The sequence below is a fragment of the Carcharhinus amblyrhynchos genome, chromosome 13, assembly GCF_965287045.1.
Source record: "Carcharhinus amblyrhynchos chromosome 13, sCarAmb.v2.hapA, whole genome shotgun sequence".
NCBI lineage: Eukaryota > Metazoa > Chordata > Chondrichthyes > Carcharhiniformes > Carcharhinidae > Carcharhinus > Carcharhinus amblyrhynchos.
Window position 1 is genome coordinate 78708318 of NC_137336.1, and position 19992 is coordinate 78728309.

At 40.2% G+C, this 19992-nt stretch overlaps 1 protein-coding gene across 1 annotated transcript; it reads left to right on the top strand.

Annotated features, from left to right (window-relative positions):
• The first annotated feature begins 253 nt into the window (after window positions 1-253).
• Window positions 254-18035, top strand: LOC145351372 (NACHT, LRR and PYD domains-containing protein 3-like). Its single transcript, XM_080200984.1, has 6 exons — window positions 254-446; window positions 533-598; window positions 3151-4861; window positions 14112-14198; window positions 15706-15897; window positions 17966-18035. Exons 1-6 carry the CDS (start codon window positions 254-256, stop codon window positions 18000-18002), a joined length of 2286 nt encoding a protein of 761 aa, XP_080057110.1. The 3' UTR covers window positions 18003-18035.
• Window positions 18036-19992: the final 1957 nt, after the last annotated feature.

Here is a 19992-nt window from a genome sequence, read left to right on the forward strand (position 1 = left end):
CTATTATTTTACAAAGACAAACTATTTTGCAACTTTTTCCATTTGAATTGCTTTGTCGCTTAACCATCCGTTAAGCATGTCTTTCAAAACATTTTGCTGTGTTTCACACCTTTTTTGTGATTATCGTCCGTATTCATTTTTGTCTCCTAGTTTGAAATTGTACTTCCGTTTCCAGAGTTCAGGTCAAATGTTGCGCATTTTTCCCACAATGTTCACATGCAATTGATCCACAATACAAGGGCGTGAGTTGAAAATGCTTGCATTTTGTTTACAGAACATCAAACAACGAGTAGATGAAGACGATCGCAAAACGGTAACGAACCATCTTCTCAATGTCGTTTTCGAACGGGGAGCAAAAGCAGGCAGAGCGTTGTGGGAAACATTTGTGAAACTGCAAAGCACAAAGCCAAAGTTGAGAGGAATACTGAAAGAAATTCAAGGAAAAGGTACTTTATTCTTCGTTCAATTCTTGAATTTCTTCATATTATAAATGCTATCCTAATCTTGACAAATGTGATACATTTATCAACAGGTTGCAATTTGTCCAAGGAAGTAATGTGGAGCGGCGTCGAATCAAAAATACCGAATTATATGGAAGGTACCTTTATGTCATTAAAACTGCTCATATATTACTTAAAAAAAAACTTCTGTTATTAAACTAACTGAAGATCTTTACGGCTTTAAAATTAATGGTCAGATAATACGTGGTTTATAATTTTTTGGATGAATGGTTAAATAATTGTCAGAACATAGACATTACTGCACTCGGCCTTTGAGACAAAATGACAAAGATTTATTTTTTAAAAAATTCCGGCTAAGAGAACAGTGAAATGGGAGCGGGGTATAGTTTTAATATGTCATCTAAAGACAGCGCCTCTAATTTACTGAAAACCAAGATAGCCTTACTTCAGATGTAGCATTGTTTGTACTGAAATCCTGGATTACTTTTGAATACACAACCCTGTTAATCCGAGACAATTGTACAAGCAATGGATAAATAAATAGTGATGACGAGGAAGTGTTGGTAGATGTTGGCAGAGAACCCGCCTACTTATAGAACAAACATGATAATTGACTTGATGGGAACACGGAATTGTCAACATAGACATTCATTTTTGGTTCATCAAGGGCCTCGAAAAAGGAAACATGTTTCCAATAGTAATTGAATGCCACAGTTTAAGAGAATAGCATGAATTACAATTATAGCGACCGATTGGTAAACAAGAATTTTCATTTTCTTCTATAAGTAGCTTCCAATTTTCCTCTCACTATGTCTCAACATACTGACTTCCCCAAATAAAACAATCAATTCCCCCTGTCTATCTTATGAAGCTCCATGATAGTTTAGAAAAACACAAATCAACACATGAACATATTAATTTCTGTAAGCACATCAATATTTGATTTTCGGCCATCATAATTTACTCCGAGGTTATTCAGTATATATTTCAAATAGGTAAGCAACCTAATAACTCAGCATGGACAACATTTCATTGTTTAACTTAGAAAGATATGCAGTAACGTTTGTTAGTTTTTAATGATCATTTTTCATGACCGCACTGTCATTTAGCGAACATGTTTTTAAAACACAAGAATAATATTGATTTCTATGTCTATTTCCACTTTCTTTACACATTCCGTCTCGTCCTGCATTTTCAATATACTTGTAACTCTCTAGTTCATGAGATGGACTGGAGTAAATAAGCAGATAATCTAAATTTATGACAGTGTAGCCATTAGCGGCAGTTAAATCTGTTTGATCGGGCTAAATGTAGAAAAAAAAACATAATTGGGAACGTTGCACAATTATGAGGAATTACAAGCTATTTCAAATAGTTTTTTTGCATAATAGTGTCTAAGTAATGGTAAGCTGTTCTTAATACAAGATAAAAACTATCGGCCTCATCACTATTCTTCAATACAATACCTAAATAATGTTAATACAATAAATAATACGTTATTAATCAGAAAATTAGCATTAATACTTGTTAAATCATTCCATACAGTCAGCCTTTCTTTCAAAGTATCACATGACTGACATTTCAAAGGGCTGTTTTTATACTTTAGCCTTTAATATACTGAATCTCTAGATATAGGAACAGGTGTTATAATTTTGGGCAATGAGTGAGATTGGTGCGGATGGGGTGGTGGGTGGGGCGCTGAATAATAACCTAAAGGACGAATGTGAATTCCAGCTGTCCGTTTGAGACGTTCATGTTACATGGGCGAGATGTTCAATTATTTACGATTCTTTACGCAATGCATCAGTTGCTTTTCCAGAATATGTTCAAAATCATTGTACATCTGGTACAGTGACCAAACCTGTAGTTAAAGTAGATACACTCCTACAGATCAGAGAACACGTGATGCAGAGAGTATACTTTGGTTAAAATTAAATAGGAAACAAAGCCTTGACACATAATGACGGTTGTGTGCATACACGTCTGCCAGAATTGCAGTTCCATATTTCCATCTAATTACCCTGTATGAAATATAGTGATGCTTTGTAACTTGGCTCCCTTCTTTTCACAATGCATAGCATACCCAAATACCAACTAGTTTAAAATATGAACAAATAAAATAAAGATAGCTAATCATGAAGTATTTCGTAAGCATTAGTTTAAAATAAACAGAAAAAAAGTAAACGTTTTAAATTTAATTTTCTGCTGGGGTCAATATTCATCGTTGAATATCATAGCAGGTTAGGTAATTTACCGGCCAAGTACACCAAAGGTCTGTACAAATGATCGATAGCCATCATTTTGCTGCTGGGAAAATATATTTAATAAAGTCATTATTGAATAAAGATCCAGTATATCCAAGCACGTGATTATGGAACTGTCATTCTAAAAAAAGGCAAGATCTGACTCAATAACGTTAATAAGGATTATTTGTTTTCCTCGTTGGCCATTAAAGAACCACAACTAAATGTTGTTTCGCTTTAAAAATAAACTCCAATCAATTCTGCTCAAGAAAAGGGGAAATGTACAATAAATTCTTACCAATGAGTCTCCATTCAATTATTTACACAATAAAACATGTAACTTACGATAATCAGATTTTTTTCCTCTACAACACGTCTTAATTATTCCAGTCGTGTATGGAATTTAGTACATTTATGTGTTTTGGAAATTTCTGTTTTTTTTAAAGACATTTACAGGCAACACAAGGAAACGCTTCGGGAGCAATCGGCGATGCTGACAGTGACAGATAAAACATACTTTACTCTTGAGGGCTACACAGACTTGCACATTATATCTTCCCCTCGTCAACGTTCACTTGTTGAACACGAACAGCTGTCCAGGGGCAAAGAACATGAAAAATGGCAAAAACAACACCTTAAGGAATCGCTGGAGAAAGTTCGGATTGATCAATTATTCCGAAGCAGTTTTGGTCGAACCAGCCTTTCTGGAACCTCCGTGTTAACAGGTGTTGCTGGAATTGGTAAAACCACCGTGGTGCACAAAATTGTTCATGACTGGGCTGCAGGCAAAATCTATCAACAGTTCAACTTCGTATTTCTTTTCAAATTTCGGGAATTGAATTCAATAACAGGCAGGACAAGCCTAAATCAAATCGCTGTCACTTATTATCCTTATCTCCAGGACTACATTCAGGATGTTTGGAAAGAACCAAATCGTATACTGATAACACTTGATGGATTGGATGAATTTAAAGAAACTATTGATTTTGGTGATCAACGACGAAACACCGCTAATGAGTATCATTGCTTCGACCCCGACTGTCAATGTGAAGTATATGATATTGTCCGTTGCCTAGTACAAGAGAAATTATTGAAGGGCTGTTCCGTGCTGATCACAAGTCGACCCACCGCCCTGGAGTCACTGGATCAAGCTGGAATCAATCTCTGGGCGGAGGTCCTGGGGTTCTTTAAGGAGGAAAGAAGAACATTTTTCCAGAGATTTTTCCAGAATGAAGAAATTGCAGCGAAGGTATTTTCCTACGTCGAGCAGGATGACATCTTATACACGCTTTGCTTTAACCCTTGTTACTGTACGGTCATCTGTTCTACCCTTCAGCCACATTTCGTAAATGACAAGAAGGAAGAAATGGCGCTGCCTAAAACCGTTACCGCACTGTTTTCGAACTACATCGCCAGCCTATTAAAACGGTGGGGTTGTGAAATAGCGGATCGGCGCGAACTTTTGCTAAAAATTGGCGCTATGGCTTATGAGGGTATAGGCAAGAAAAAACTGATATTTTATGAAAATGATTTCAGTCGCCATGGTCTCAAACCTTCACAGTTCACCTCAGGATTTATGATGGAAATGTTGCAGAAAGATACGTCTGCCATGCATGCTGTCCACACATTCCCTCACCTCACCATCCAAGAATTTCTCGCAGCTCTCTCAATCCTTCTGAGTAAAGCACCACAGGATATTAAATCCGCTCTGAATGAAGCGTACAGTAACAGTGATGGCCGCTATGAAATATTTCTGCGATTTCTCGTTGGCCTCTCTGCTTCATCTTCAGCTGAACAACTGCAGAACGATTTGGGTGACTTTCCTCCAATTGCTACTGGGGAGGTGAAAAATTGGCTGTGGGACCGTCTGCATAAGGATTTCAAAAACGCGTACAGTGAGGACAGCAAGAAAAAACTGCTGAACACGCTTTATCTTCTATTTGAATCTCAGGACACACAACTGATGCGAAAACTTTTCGAATCAATGAAGAAAACTGACCTTAGCGGTGTTTCCTTGAATGCCTTGGACTGTCGTGTATTGGCTACTGTCCTGGAGCACAGTCGTGTTATCAGACAGCTGAACTTAATTTACTGTTGCATGGACACTGAACACATTGCAAGGCTTTTACCGGTGTTTCATAAATGTGAAATACTCAGGTAAGCACGTTTCTAGATAATTTGTTAGTCCATTTTCGTTTTGAATTATTTGGCCATGTTAGTCTAAAAGCTGGAAATTCCCGCCCGACTGTTAATGGGGTTTCACATTGTACGCAATCCACCTGCTAAAATTCCAGTTGCAGGAGGGATCGGAGAATTCGGGCCTTGATATTTCTAGCTGATGGTATTGAGACGTATCTTGACAGGCAAGTCAGAAGGATTTAAATTCTTATTGCACCATACGTTGCAAACTGTAAACTATCCAAATCACAATCCCAGAATGGAACTGTGGACACCTTATAAAATTGAATAAATATATTTCGACCCGTATTTTTGAGTCGGCCATTACAAATTTAATTCTCAGCTGCGACATATATTTTTTAGGCTACTTTCCTGAACCAGTTAAAAATACAAACTGTCATGATCATGTACATTGATGGGGCGAAACACATCAGAGGTAATTCACACATTGGAAATTGAAGATTTTCGTTTCAACCAAAACTGAGAGACCTTTAGCCAGTGATTAAAAACTATGCAGTGTAACACTAAATCATCATCGCCATCACTCCGCCCCTTCTCCCTCCCTGCTCCCCCAAGAAAAAAAAGACTGCATGTTATTTTACAATGGCACTCAAAGTTCTCTGAAAAGAATGTGCGATTTTGTACAAATTGTTATCGACATATTCATATTATTTGCGGATCATTTTATGACACAATTTCTCACAAGGCTTCTTCAATGGCATTTTTCTCTTCAAATTTTCGTGACAAGATTCAATACTTCAATAGCAGTATGCTCCTGATTTATTGTAATTAGCACCATCAAACAAGTGTTTTTACTTATATTGGCATGCGGATGAATTAATGTATTTCTTTGTGGCTGGTTGAGTGAGGAGACACTCCTCCACCAACCCCGCTCCCCGCCCCCCCCCGCCCCCAATCATATCCTGGTCCCACATGCCTCCGTTTATTCTTGATAAGAATTGGTAAATAGTTTTTTTTCAGTTATTGATACTTCTGCTAAGGTAATTCTGAAATATTACACATTTGTCCTGGGGTTCAGGACCCATATCACAAGGTTGATTTCCTGCCTCACCAGGATCAAGCATTGGGGAATATAGATGTTTTCTAGTTGAACATAACATTTTTTCTATACCGTTCTGGCCTTCTCCTAAATTCAGTAGAATGGAAAGCAGACGGTACACAGTGGACAGTGAAGAAAGGTTTCTCCGGTTTCAATAGGATCTTGATCAATTGGGCCAGTGGGCTGACGAATGGCAGATGGAGTCTAATTTAGATAAATGCGAGGTAATGCATTTTAGTAGGTTGAAGCAGGGCAGAACTTACTCATTTAAATGATATGGCGTTGGAGAGCGTTGCAAAACAAAGAGATCTAGGAGCACATGCTCATAGTTCCTTGAAAGTGGAGTCACAGCTGGACAGAATGGTGAAGAAGGCATTCAGCATACTTGGTTTCATTGGTCAGAATATTGAATACAGGAGTTGGGATGCCCTAATGAAGTTGTACAAGACATTGTTAAGGCCACACTTGGAATACTGTGTATTGTTCTGGTCACCCTATTATAGAAAGGATATATTCAATTATAAAGATTGCAGAAAATATACTTCCGGGACTTGAGTTATAAGGAGGTGCTGGATGGACTGGATTTTTTTCCTCTGGCGTGTAGAAGGCTGAGGAGTGAACTTACAGATGTCTACAAAATAATGAGGGGCACAGATCAGCTAGATAGTCAATATCATTTTACTGAAGGTAGGGAAGTCTTATACCTGAGGACATGATTTAAGGTGAGAGGGGGAGTTACAAAAGTGTCCACAGGGGCATTTGTTTTCACCCAGGGGATGATGAGCGTCTGGAACAAGCTGCCAGAGGTGGTAGTAGAGGAGGGGGGGAATGTTGTCTTAAAAAAAATTCAGACAGTTATGTGGGTAGGATGGGCATAGATGGATATGGGCCAAGTGCGCACAATTGAGATTAGCTTAGGAGTTATCTAAAACATAAAGAGCGGCGTGGACAAGTTGCACCAAAGGGCCTGATTCCATGCTGTGAACTTCTATGACTCTGTCATAGAATGACCTGTTAATTTAAAAGCCACACTCTTACAATCACAGTTTCGTGTTTTATTTTAGCCTTCCATGTTTCACATGAACAACATTTCAGCCCTCAGTACGATTTCCCCTTACCGTGGTCCGCACAACTCCCTGCAAATTCAAGGATACAATAATATTCGGGATCGCCACTTAAAGCAGGGACGCTTCACATGGAAATAATGCTGTAGCCGTGTTCAGGGAATCTGTTATTCGTTGCTAAATCATGAAGTTCTGGACTTTTCAAACCGTGAATTAGACGATGAGCGAAACAAACTACAAATCATTCCTGGGGTCTTAGTATGAGCAATGTATGGGGTTTGCTGCAACGCTCTCAGGGAGGATGACAACATTATGCAATTTGTAATGGACTTCATGCTGGCTGGACATTTCAATTAGTTAATTTTAGCCAGTGGGTGTGCAAGCATAGCTGTCCGGTTTAAATCTGCTATTTGCATTACAGGGGAAAATAAATAAAGAAACAAAAAAAAACATGCATCAGTTTTGCAATATAAGAGCTGTTTATCTGTTGATTGCAAATGGAATACAATGTTGGCAAGTGTGAGGTTATCCACTTTGGCAGGAATAATAGTAGGAGGGACTACTACTTAAAGGGCGAAAAGCTGCAGCATGCTACGGTGCAGAGGGACCTGGGGTCCTTGTGCATGAGTCGCAAAAACCCAGCCTACAGGTGCAGCAGGTGATTAGGAAGGCAAATGGGATGCTGGCCTTTATAGCGAGGGGGACTGAATATAAAAGTAGGGAGGTCTTGCTGCAAATGTACAGGGCACTGGTGAGGTCGCAGCTGGAGTACTGTGTGCAGTTTTGGTCGCTGCACTTGCGCAAGGATATTTTGGCCTTGGAGGGAGTGCAGAGGAAGTTCACTAGGCTGATACTGGAGTTGAGGAGGTTGAACTATGAAGAGAGGCTGAATAGACTGGGCTTGTACTCGGTGGAGTTTAGAAGGATGAGGGGGGATCTTATTGAGACATATAAGATGATGAAGGGGATGGATAGGGTAGAGGTGGAGAAGTTCTTCCCGCTCAGAAAGGACAGCAGGACTAGAAGGCACAGCGTCAAGATAAGGGGGTGCAGTTTAGAACGGAGTTGAGGAGGAACTTCTTCACTCAAAGGGTGGTGAATCTCTGGAATTCTCTGCCCATTGAAGTGGTGGAGGCTATCTCGCTAAATGTATTTAAGACGCGGGTAGATAGGTTTTTGGTAGGCAAGGGGATTAAGGGTTATGGGGAGAAAGTGGGAAAGTGGAGCTGAGCCACTTCAGATCAGCCATGATCTTATTGAATGGCGGGGCAGGCTCGAAGGGCTAGATGGCCTACTCCTGATCCTATTTCTTATGTTCTTATGTTGATTTAAAGTTATAATCCCAGCTAGCACTTTGCAAATGGACAGATAATTATCTGTGATATTGATTGACCATGCTTTCTTAAAATGGACGCATTATAACATGTTATATGTCTTCAGGGGTAGAGCGAGTCACAGTTTAGCACTATAGTCAAAGAAGAGCAACTCCAAAAGTGTGTCGTAATTTGTTTGCTGGTATAGCCCTGGAACTCAGTACTGATGTTAAAAAAAGAACAAAATGAAGATTATTCTTATTATTATTACTGTACTGCCACGATGGAGAGATGGGACGTTATTGGAAATTTTTAACGACTATAATTCAGTAAGATATTTCAAAATAGAACAGATTTCTAGGAATAGTAGGAATAACAGATGTGCCGAGTATAGGGCTAACGGGAGGACTCTGAAGAGTGCGGATGAACAGAGGGATATAGGTGTATTTGTACATAGATCCCTGAAAGTTGGGAATCAAGTAGATAAGGTTGTTAAGAAGGCATACGGTATCTTGGCGTTTATTGGTAGGGGGATTGAATTTAGGAGTCGCAGCGTCATGTTGCAGCTGTACAAACTCTGGTGCGGCCGCACTTGGAGTATTGTGTGCAGTTCTGGACCCCACATTATAGGAAGGATGTGGAGGCTTTGGAGAGGGTGCAGAGGAGGTTTACCAGGATGTTGCCTGGTATGGAGGGGAGGTCCTATGAGGAGAGACTGAGGGATTTGGGGTTGTTTTCGCTAGGAAGAAGGCGGCTAAGAGGGGATCTTATTGAAACATATAAGATGATTAGAGGTTTAGATAGGGTGGATAGTGATAGCCTTTTTCCTCGGATGGAGAAAGCTAGCACGAGGGGGCATGGCTTTAAATTAAGGGGGAGTAGTTATAGGACGGATGTCAGGGGTAGGTTCTTTACCCAGAGGGTGGTGAGGGATTGGAATGCCCTGCCTGCTGCAGTTGTAAATGCGCCTAGTTTGGGGGCGTTTAAGAGATCCGTGGATAGGTTTATGGATGAAAAGGGATTGGTTTAGGTTAGAGGTTCATTTTTTTTTACTGGTCAGCGCAACATCGTGGGCCGAAGGGCCTGTTCTGCGCTGTAATGTTCTATGTTCTATGTAGAACAGGGTATGCTTGCAGAAAAGCTATCACAGAGCAATTGGGAAAGAGAAAAAGACCGAGAAATCACATTGTTTTTCATTTTGACTTCATCCTAATATCGCAGCAATAGTTATCTAGCTCCGTGGTTGCTGTGCAGTATTTTTTTAAAGTTATTTTCTACTTTCTCTGTGTACAGTTCTGTCTACCCTATTATAGAAAGGATATTACTTTATTAGAAAGATTGCAGAAAAGATGCTACCGGGTTTTGAGTTATAAGGAGAAGTTGGATAGACTGGGTTTTTTTTCTGGAGTGCAGAAGGCTGAGGGGTGATCTTATAGACGTCTATAAAATAATGAGTGGCACAGTGTCATAGTTAATAAATGTTAATGTGTTGCATTTTATTAAAGTTGAACCATTTCCCCCCTTTCTATGCCCGTCATATGAATTCCATATTGCAGTTTCGTGTTTCTGCATGGCACTTTGAACACATCTCGCCATATCTAACCGTTTCCATCATCATTTCAACCTGACCTTACTTCACGAATTTCATAATACGATAACTTATTTTATTCAGGGGCGTCGCTGGCTGGCCAACACTTATTGACCATTCCTAGTTGCATTTGTAAAGGTGGTAGTGAGCTGTCTTCTTGAAATGCGATAGTTCACATGCTGTAGATTGCCCATAATGCTATTACCGAGGCAATTCCAGAGTTTAACGCCACGACTGTGGAAGTAAGTTGTATTATGAAGAACTTATCAGAAATACGAATAACTCATTGAGTTACCTTCCAGAGGAAAACCAAAATTACCTGAAAGAGATATTAATATCATGTAGGCAAATATGTCGGAATAAGTTGGGACTAGTGAGAATCATTATGTATGATGCAGCTGCACGCAGTGCTATAACAATTAAAAACAAATGTCCTTGTATACTTAACCTTCAATTCCTGGATGACTCTACTGTGCGGTGTAAATAGACAACTTGGTGATTTGTAGCCAGACATGGAAGTAAACTTTGAAGCATTTGATGGAATTTTCATCAACATCAGGAGGCGGACCCAGGCATAACCCTGGCTAAGAGCGAGTTTGGGAAAACCCAAGTCCCGTTTCTCGGCCATAAAATTGTAAATAATCAGACGGTCCAACGACATGTGAAAACAAGATATTGGAGAAATCCCAATACCAGTATTAAGAAGTGAAATGATAAGGTTTCTGGGTCGGAGTGATGTTGTACAAGCAATGAGTGCTAAATTTCAAAATGCAATACTTTTGGTCTAGGGTGGCTCCAAATAACACATATAGCTTCTGACCTGGTTATGACAGTAACCCCAAGGTTGTTGACAGTGGGGATTCAGTGATTTTATAACTATTCAAAAGTTAAAAGGTGCTGAATTGAGTGCCCCTTGTTGTTTATACTCATTTCCGGGTATTTATTGGCTCAGAAGTTATTTGTTACTTGTCAGTCCAAGCCTCGATATTGTCCAGATTTTGTTGCATATGGACATGGGCTTCTTCAATATCCGTGGGAGTCACAGATAATGCCGAACATTGTGCAATAACCAGCCAGCATCCTACTTTGGACGTTATGCCAAAGTGAAGGTCATTTCTGAAATAGTTGAAGGTGGTTGGAAGTAAGGCACTACCCTGAAGGATTCCTGCAGAGATATCGTGGAGCTGAGATGCTTGAACCCCCACAAATACAACCATCTTCCTATGTACCAGGTATGACTCCAGCAGAAAGGTTGACCCCTTAAATCTATTGATTCCATTTTTGCTGGAGCTCCATGAAGCCGCAATCTTTCGAATGTGACCTTGATGTCAAGTGCTGCCACTTTCAGCTCAACTCTGGAATTCAGTTCTTTGTTCATGCTTGAATAAATTCTGTACTCAGGTCAGGAGCTGAGTGACCGTGGCAAAACCCAAAGTGGACATCACTGTGCAGGTTACGGCTAAGCAGGTGCTGCTTGGTAGCATTGTTGATGACCACTTCCGTCACTTCACTGATGATTGAGAGTAGACTGATGGGGCAGCAGTTGTCTGGGTCGGATATGTCCTGTTTTGTGTTCACGATATATTTGAGCAATTGTCGGGTAGATGCCACTGTTGTATCTGTACTGGAAGAGCTTGGATATGGGAGCAAGCAAATTCTGGAGCACAATTCTTCAGTACTATTGCCGCAATGTTGCCCGTTGCAGTTGCCTTTGCAGTATGCAATGCTCCCAACTGTTTCTTGCTATCACATGGAGTGAATTACATCGGTTGGGGACTGGCATCTGTGACCCTGGGGGACCACTGTAGGAGCGGAGTTGGATCATCGTCTCAGCATTTCTGTCAGAAGATTGTTGAGAATGCTTCAGCCTTATATTTTGCCCTAACATGCTGGGCTCCTCCAACACTGGGGATGGAATGTTTCTGGAACCACCACTTACAGTAAGTTGTTCAGTTGTCCAACGCTATTCACGATCGGATGTTACAGGACTGAAGATGTTGGGTCTGATCCGTTGACTGTGGAATCACTTCTCTCTGCCTATTACCTGCATTTGTGCTGTTTGGCATGCAAGTAGACCTTTTTGGCAGCTGAACTAAGTTGACAACTCATTTACAGATTGTGCCTGATAATGCTCCTCCCATGTTCTCCTGCATCCTCTACTGAACAAGTTTTGACCCCCTGGCTTGACGGTAATGCCTGTCATAGACATATGCTGGGCTAAGGTGTTTCAGATTGTGCAGGTATATGGGTAATTTTTCTTGCAAGCTTGGTGTTAGAAGCTTTAGTTAGAAGCAACGTACAGTGCTAAAATGCCAGGTTTTGTTTAGTTATTGTGCACACAACTCTGAATCATTCTTTGTCCAATTAAACACCACCAAATCATGACAAATAGGGCTTTCCAAACGACTCCTGCAGAGTGACATCTTATGCTGACTTCTTGCGTTTTCTTCCATGTGGGCTTAAAAAAAAAGGATTGCACGTGATTTGGAGTAGAAAATTCAAGCTCAATCTTTTGCCAGTACAGGTAATTATCTGCAAAACAATATCAAAAGCAAAACATTTTTTCTCCTCCAGTGATAGCTGCTTATGAAACTTTTTTGGTGCTAAGAGGGAGCTGTGAAAACATGAACAGAGCCTAATCATATTCATGTATTGAAAATTTCTTTGAAGAGCCTTAAGTCACAACATTCCCAAGGGAAATGTATTTGTTTGTACTTGCCTCTCAATTGAACGTTAAAATTGATATCTTTTAAATTTTATCATTCTGCAGATTTGCAGCATAATATCCACCAACATTTCTTTGGCATTTTAGGTTTGCAGTTTACATTGAAATCTCAGTAATCTTTTCCGTTCTTGATAAGTAATTAAAATTATTTATTTTTAAGTCAGCACGTGATTGAACAAAAAAAGGAGGAATTTAATTAACGAAACAGAGTCATTATAAGCAAGAATGAATATACAGTAGCTATGTCCAATATTCACTTTGCTAATTTAAAAAGTGCATCAACTTCTCCATATTCAACCAAGATAGCTGTTTCATACTCAGGAAGTTATGAACAACCTAACGAATAATATAATCCACGTACGCATTTATAGATGCAATGCCATGCACCAAATATGCAACCATTCATGGTGAAGAGTTTTTATGGTGAGATAATGAAAAGTTGTTCCTGTTAGCTGACCCTATACAGACAGATTTACAAGTTTCGGGAAGACTTGAGGGGAGCATGTGTGGAAGTGATTTTCTTTTCACCCAGTGTGTGTTAATGACCTAGAATCATTTCCCTAAGCGTATGGTAGAAGCTACACAATGAAAGATTTCCAAAGGAAATTGTATGGGTTTGTGAAATAAATGCATGATTACATGATTAAGGCGATTGGGCCAGATTGGGTCGTTGTACAGAACGTTGACATGTAACTGGCACACCAGGCTGTTTTCTTATGTGCTGCAATGTCTCACAGATGCTATGGTTAGAATATGATTCCACATTGGGGTGAAATAGAACACAATTGCAAACGGCCAATATGCAAATTCACGTCGAGCAGTTCACTTATGTGTGAAACGAAGAGTTGAAAATTTGATAACAATAATCAAGAATGGCTGTTATTGTAACAAATGGGCGTCATTGCCGAACTGCAAATTCATCTCTCGGGAGCCTCAGCCCTTCAACCGCATAGGAATGAAATATCATGTTGAGACCAGTAATGTTCTTATGAGGTGTCTACCTCGCCTAAAATTTCTGTGATCTCATACACATCTATCAATTCCCACCCCTAATACCGGATCTACAAACAGAACATCCCGAACCTCTCTAAACCTACCTTATAACTAAATTACCTAAGCCCTCTGCGAAATCCAGTACATCCCCTCTGCACCATCACCAAGACAATTACACCATTTATTGTGTCAAATGGTGCGCAACCCTTTAGTTCTGACCTAAAAATTGCAATATTAAAATCTCTGGTTTAGTTATAATTCCCTGTATTTGTTTAGTGCAAGGTGGTATATGCTTGGCTAACTGCTTTCATTTTTCCTTGCTCATTTACAAAAAAAACGTTTGCTGGCTGAATTGTATTTGCAAAAAACAATTACATAAAACACCTTTGTATTAGACACGCGTCTGGATATTTGACAACAAGATAGCAACAATCAACAATGATGATTTGTAAGAGCAATTGTTAAATTTCGACTTTCTGCCTTCAGACTTAAAGACAATCATTTGAAGGATTCTGGAATGCGTCAATTACTTACAATATTGCAAAGCAAAAAGTGCAAAATAAAAACATTGCAGTAAGTAAATTATTGCTGAATTTCGGTTTAAAGGTCCAATCATCAATCGTAAACATGGAAATTAAGAACATAAGAACATAAGAAATAGGAGCAGGAGTAGGCCAACTAGCCCTTCGAGCCTGCCCCGCCATTCAATAAGATCATGGCTGATCTGTCGTGGCTCAGTTCCACATTCCCGCCCTCTCCCCATAACCCTTAATCCCCTCTCTTATCAAAAACCCATCAACCCGCGTCTTAAAAATATTTAGCGAGGTAGCCTCCACCACTTCAACGGGCAGAGAATTCCAGAGATTCACCACCCTTTGAGTGAAGAAGTTCTTCCTCAACTCCGTTCTAAACCGCCCCCCCCCCCCTTATCTTGAGGCTGTGCCCCCTAGTCCTATTGTATTTTTTGAGCGGGAAGAGTCTTTCCACCTCTATCCTATCCATCCCATTCATCATCTTATACGTCTCAATGAGATCTCCCCTCATTCTTCTAAACTCTAACGAGTACAAGCCTAATCTATTCAGCCTCTCCTCATAGCTCAACCCCCTCAACTCCGGCATCAGCCTAGTAAACCTCCTCTGCACTCCCTCCAAGGCCAAAATATCCTTGCGTAAGTACGGCGCCCAAAACTCCACACAGTACTCCAGCTGCGGCCTCACCAATGCCCTATACAGCCGCAGCAAGACCTCCCTACTTTTATATTCAATCCCCCTCGCGATGAAGGCCAGCATCCCATTCGCCTTCCTGACCACCAGTTTCACCTGCAAGCTGGGTTTTTGCGACTCATGCACAAGGACCCGAGGTCCCTCTGCAACGTCGCCTGCTGCAGTTTTTCTCCACGTAAGTAATAATCCTTCCTACCATTATTCCTACCAAAGTGGACCACCTCGCACTTGCCAACATTAAATTCCATTTGCCATTTCCTGGCCCATTCGCCCAGCCTATCTAGATCCTTGTGTAGACTCTCCCCACCCTCCGCACAATTTGACTTTCCACCAATTTTGGTGTCATCAGCAAATTTCGACACCCTACACTCGGTTCCCTCCTCCAGATCATCTATATAAATGGTAAATAGCTGAGGCCCCAGCACCGACCCCTGGGGCACTCCACTAGTCACCAACCGCCAATCCGAATAGCACCCATTGACCCCCACTCTCTGCCTCCTATTTGACAACCAGTCCTCTATCCACGCTAACACTCTACCCCAAATCCATGCCCCCTGAGGTACCTTGTCTAACGCCTTCTGAAAATCAAGAAAGACCACATCCACCGGCTCTCCTCTATCCACCGCCCTAGACACATCCTCATAGAACTCCAGTAAATTTGTCAGACACGACTTCCCTTTAACGAAACCGTGCTGCGTCTGCTCTATCAAGCATTTCCCCTCAAGTTGTTTTATTGCCGTCTGCAATTTTATTGAATCATTGCTATTTTGTGCTTTTGTTGACTCAAGTTCTTTTCTAAAAAAAACTAAAACATTTTCTCAGTTACAATGTTTTCTTTGCACAATTTGTAATATAGGTTGGCCAACAACAGTCTCACAGACGCTTGTATCGATGAACTCTGCTCAGCAATCAGCGAGAACAAATCACTGAAGTATTTGCAAGTATATTCATCACAACAAGCGGGTGAAAGATTTAATAGTTTCAGTGATGAATCAGTTACTCAGCTCAATAACCTGTGTAAGAAAAAACGTATTAAAATTCAATCAAGGTAAATATTGTTTCTTCATTTAAAAAAATGTATTTGTTATTGGGATGGAAACATTTTCAAATTATAGTCTGGAAAAGTATTATATCACAGTATTATTTCAAGAACGGATAATTTAATTGATAACAGCTGAACAAGAGAAACATTTTTCTCTCTTGATTACTTGTTTTTTCCTTTTCTTTTAATTTCGTTTGCGAGTTTATTTTGTTTGTAAAAAGAAAACACAAGAAGGAGAGTAAATAAATAGTTGTGACGTGATTGAATTATGATAGTTTTGGCTGGACACTATCGACCTGATGAAGGAAAACATTGAAGGATAGTCCATAAATTCCATTGTGACTGTCATGCCATCCGATAACATCAAGGCTAATCTCTCATCCGCATTCAGTCCCCTCCCCACTCCACATATCAGAACGTACCTGGGAGCGCAAAATCTTGACAAGCCACCCTTATGCATATTAATTTTTGGAGCATCCGAAACTCTCTTAGACAGGGTATTCAACAAAAACACGGTACTTTGAGGAATTAATTTCCCATCAACTCAATCTGAAATTGGAATAAGCATGGGAACACCAGGTTGAAGCCCAGCAAGTTTAATTGGAATCACGATCATTTTGAGCCTTGCTCCTTCACCAGGCGAGTGTTCTTGGAGATCGTCTCCGATCAGAAATGATCGTTGCCTTATCCTGCGACTGCGGTATGATTTAGATTACCCAACCAACAGAAACAATCACTCAGCGTCTGAGCAGAAAACCCCTTTCAGAAACTTGTGCGCTTCAGTCATAGAATCATTGAATCCCTAATATGCAGAAGAGGCCAGCCTGCACCGACTCTCAGATAGAATAACTTACCCAGGCACCCTACCCTGCCCTATCCCTATAAGCAAACACATTAACAAGGCTAACCAATCTGATCTCCAAATCTTGGATTAATAAGACAATTTGGCAATGACAAATGCCCCTAACCTATTCGTGTTTGACTGTGGGAGAAAATGGGGATCCCCACAGGAAATCCAAGAAGACATGTGGAGAATGTGCGAATTTTCAGCAGTCAGTCACCTAAGGCCTGGATGAAACAAATGTCTCTGGATCTGTGGGCAGCAACATTAATCACTAACAACGTGCTGTCACAAATCAAAGTGGAAATGTAGGCAGAAGTGTCATAGTGGCTACTCAGCACCAGAAAGCCAGACACGTTGCCACACAAGTGTTTCTTCTTCTTCTTCTTCTTCGTCTTCTTCTTTGTCTTCTTCATTCTCTTTTCCCGCTTTGTTTTCATTCTTTTTCTGCCACCAATTCCTTCCCTTTGTTACTATCAGTACATTACTGACACATTTGTCACATTGTCCCGCAAGGCATCCTCTTTATACTCCCCTATTTGTGTCACAGTTCCACTGATGATTTTCTGCTTATTGTGTCTACATGAAATAAATCAAACGTGTGATTGGCGCAACGTGTCTGCTGGCATCTGTGGAGAGATAATTTGAGTTGACCATTCGAGTGTGAATGACTCTACTTCAAATCTGAACACCATAGACATGCGATTACTCAGGTAGTGGGGCAGCGGAGCGGAGAAGGTGAGGCAGAATAGAAAACACGTTGGAGTTAACGTGAGATTGACTAACATGACATGGACACAAAATAAAGGCAATGTTAATGTAATATTGAATTCCAACGAAAGTCCTGCTATTAGCATAGAGCTAATACAGCAAGAAACAAAGGGCCACTGCTCAGTCAAAGCAATACTAAGGAGACAACGATAGATGAGCCTGTTGGAAATATGCGTTGGAATAAACACAACTATATGGTCGGGGAGAAGGAAATAAAAGTTCACATGTAGAAGTTGCAGAACTCAGTGTTGAATCCAGAAGGCTGTATGCCACATCGCAAGATGAGGTTTTGTCCTCCAGTTTCCATTAGGTTTCATCGTTTTCGTTGTCACTACATGCTGTTAAAGGGTAAAGAATGGTCTTTGCATCTTAAACCCTTTATATCTATAATTGTCTGCACTTGCAATAATTTTGTCAATTGCTGGAAACTGAATTTTTATAATATGTTCATTTTTGTTACAGTGATGAGCCCATCTCAGGAATGCAAAGTGAAATATAATCTGAACCGCTGATCGAAATCTGCCCGACATAATATCTTAATTGGAAAATATTTCCCTTATATTGAAATGCCAAGGACTGGTAAAACATGCTATCCCTTTGCTGGCTGAAGTCATACTGTGTTTATTGATTTTTAGTATTGAAATCTTTGTTACTGCATCCCTGATCTCCAATTAACTGGAGGTCAGACAGATAAATAGCAACTGAACTTGTGTGCTGGTTGATGTGTAAGAGGAACGATTGTTGGGCTCAAGAGCACACATCACAATTCAACATATTCTGATTCAGAAGAAGCAAATGTGCATTTTGTTCTTATCCCAGACAGTCTACTGTATGTCTGGACGTCTTTTTTAATGTGGACTTTCTATAAGATTAATATTTTATTTTTGAAGTACATTCTTCAATTAGCGACAATTGTTTTTTTTTCTCAATAATTATTTAGTAAATACGTTTTCGACTGTCAGTGTACAAGTGTGTGATATATTTATTCGCAGCCAAATGCATAATTAAGAATAAATTGTGTCCTATAAAAAACATTCGTTGAATTTCTTTTTGCAACATTGTTAGCATTGCACGTGTAAAAATCTTACCTGGTGCACGCACGTAAAATACAGTACCGTATAACCTCGACATGTAATCCCACTAATTAAAAAGTGACGCAATTAAATTGGTGTTGCAATGTAAATTGAAGATATTTTTCGCCCTCTGCTGGCTTGGGTAAGGCAACTAAATTGGGACTGAATTTCTCAGAAACATAGAAATCAGCAGTAGGATTAGGCCACTGGGGTCTTCAAAGCTGCATCATCATTCTTTCTGATCATGGCTGATCATCAGATTAATCGGGAACGACGTAATAAATGCTTAGTAAATTATTTTAACTCTTTTTTTATGGAACGTGTACACCACAGGCAAGGTCAAATTTTGTTGCCCATACTGAGTCACCTTTCAGAAACTAGTACTGAGCAGCCTCCTTCAGCCTCTGCTGTCCCCGAGGTTACACGCACAGTGTCCATAGAATGCAATTCGAGGATTTTGAGTAATTCACAGTGATGCAGCGAACATACATTTCCAAGTCAGGATGGTGAGTGACTTGGAGGGGCAATTCCGTGTGGTGATGTTCTCCGGTACCTACTGCACTTTCTAGTTGAAGGTAGTCATCATGGGTTTTGAAGTTGCTACCTAAAAAAAACTCGGTGGATTACATCAGTGCATCTTGTGGATGGTAAACACGACTGTCACTGTCCGTAGGTTGTGGGTGGAGTGATTTGTTGTGGAAGGGATAGTAATCAAGCGAGCTGCTTTGTCCTGGATGCAGCTGCACAAAATGGTGTATGCATTTTGTTTTGGTTTCATGGACAATATCTTAAAACAACCTGTAATTTATTGTTCCCCAGTTTATTACTCTGCACGATATGTCAATTAATGTAGTCGGATGGACTGGAACATTTAGTTTTACATTTAACATTAAAATTTTAACCAAATACAATTTTGACTTGCTCATTTCCAGTTCGCATGGTGTTTCACCAAACGATATACAATGAGTGTTAGCGCGAGTGGGCGAAACGACCACTACGGACTCGGGGTGAAGTTCAACAACGGCAGAGTTTTATTTTCTTTTTACGTCGACGGAGAAGCACAGTCAGGACGTACAATCGGACTGTCCCGAAAGCGCTCTAAAATTCCCCCACAACGGGCTGCAGTTATACCTGAACTTCGCGTTTCAAATGCTAATCCTTTATTTACAGTATTTGGCTTCAGCCATCCTGTTTCGATGTTTTCGAGTGATGGAGCAATTGTTTTAAGTGTGTGTTAATCGTTTTTGTCTGGTTGGTTATCAATGGTCTATTGATCTCAAGAGTTTGGAGGGGCCAGGGACGCTTCCTTTACTGTGTTAATTTTAGGTGTCTCCTTGGGTTGTTTGACTGAAGTCCTGATTTTGATGGGGTGGGGGTGTATTCTTTAATTCAATTCCTGTAGGTGCCATCCTGTCC

Coding starts and splice junctions, on each gene's coding strand:
- LOC145351372 (XM_080200984.1), top strand. CDS start 254: ATGCTTGCATTTTGTTTACAGAACATCAAACAACGAGTAGATGAAGAC. Junction 599..3,150: donor AATACCGAATTATATGGAAG/GTACCTTTATGT, acceptor TTTTTTTTAAAG/ACATTTACAGGCAACACAAG. Junction 15,898..17,965: donor CGTATTAAAATTCAATCAAG/GTAAATATTGTT, acceptor TTTTTGTTACAG/TGATGAGCCCATCTCAGGAA.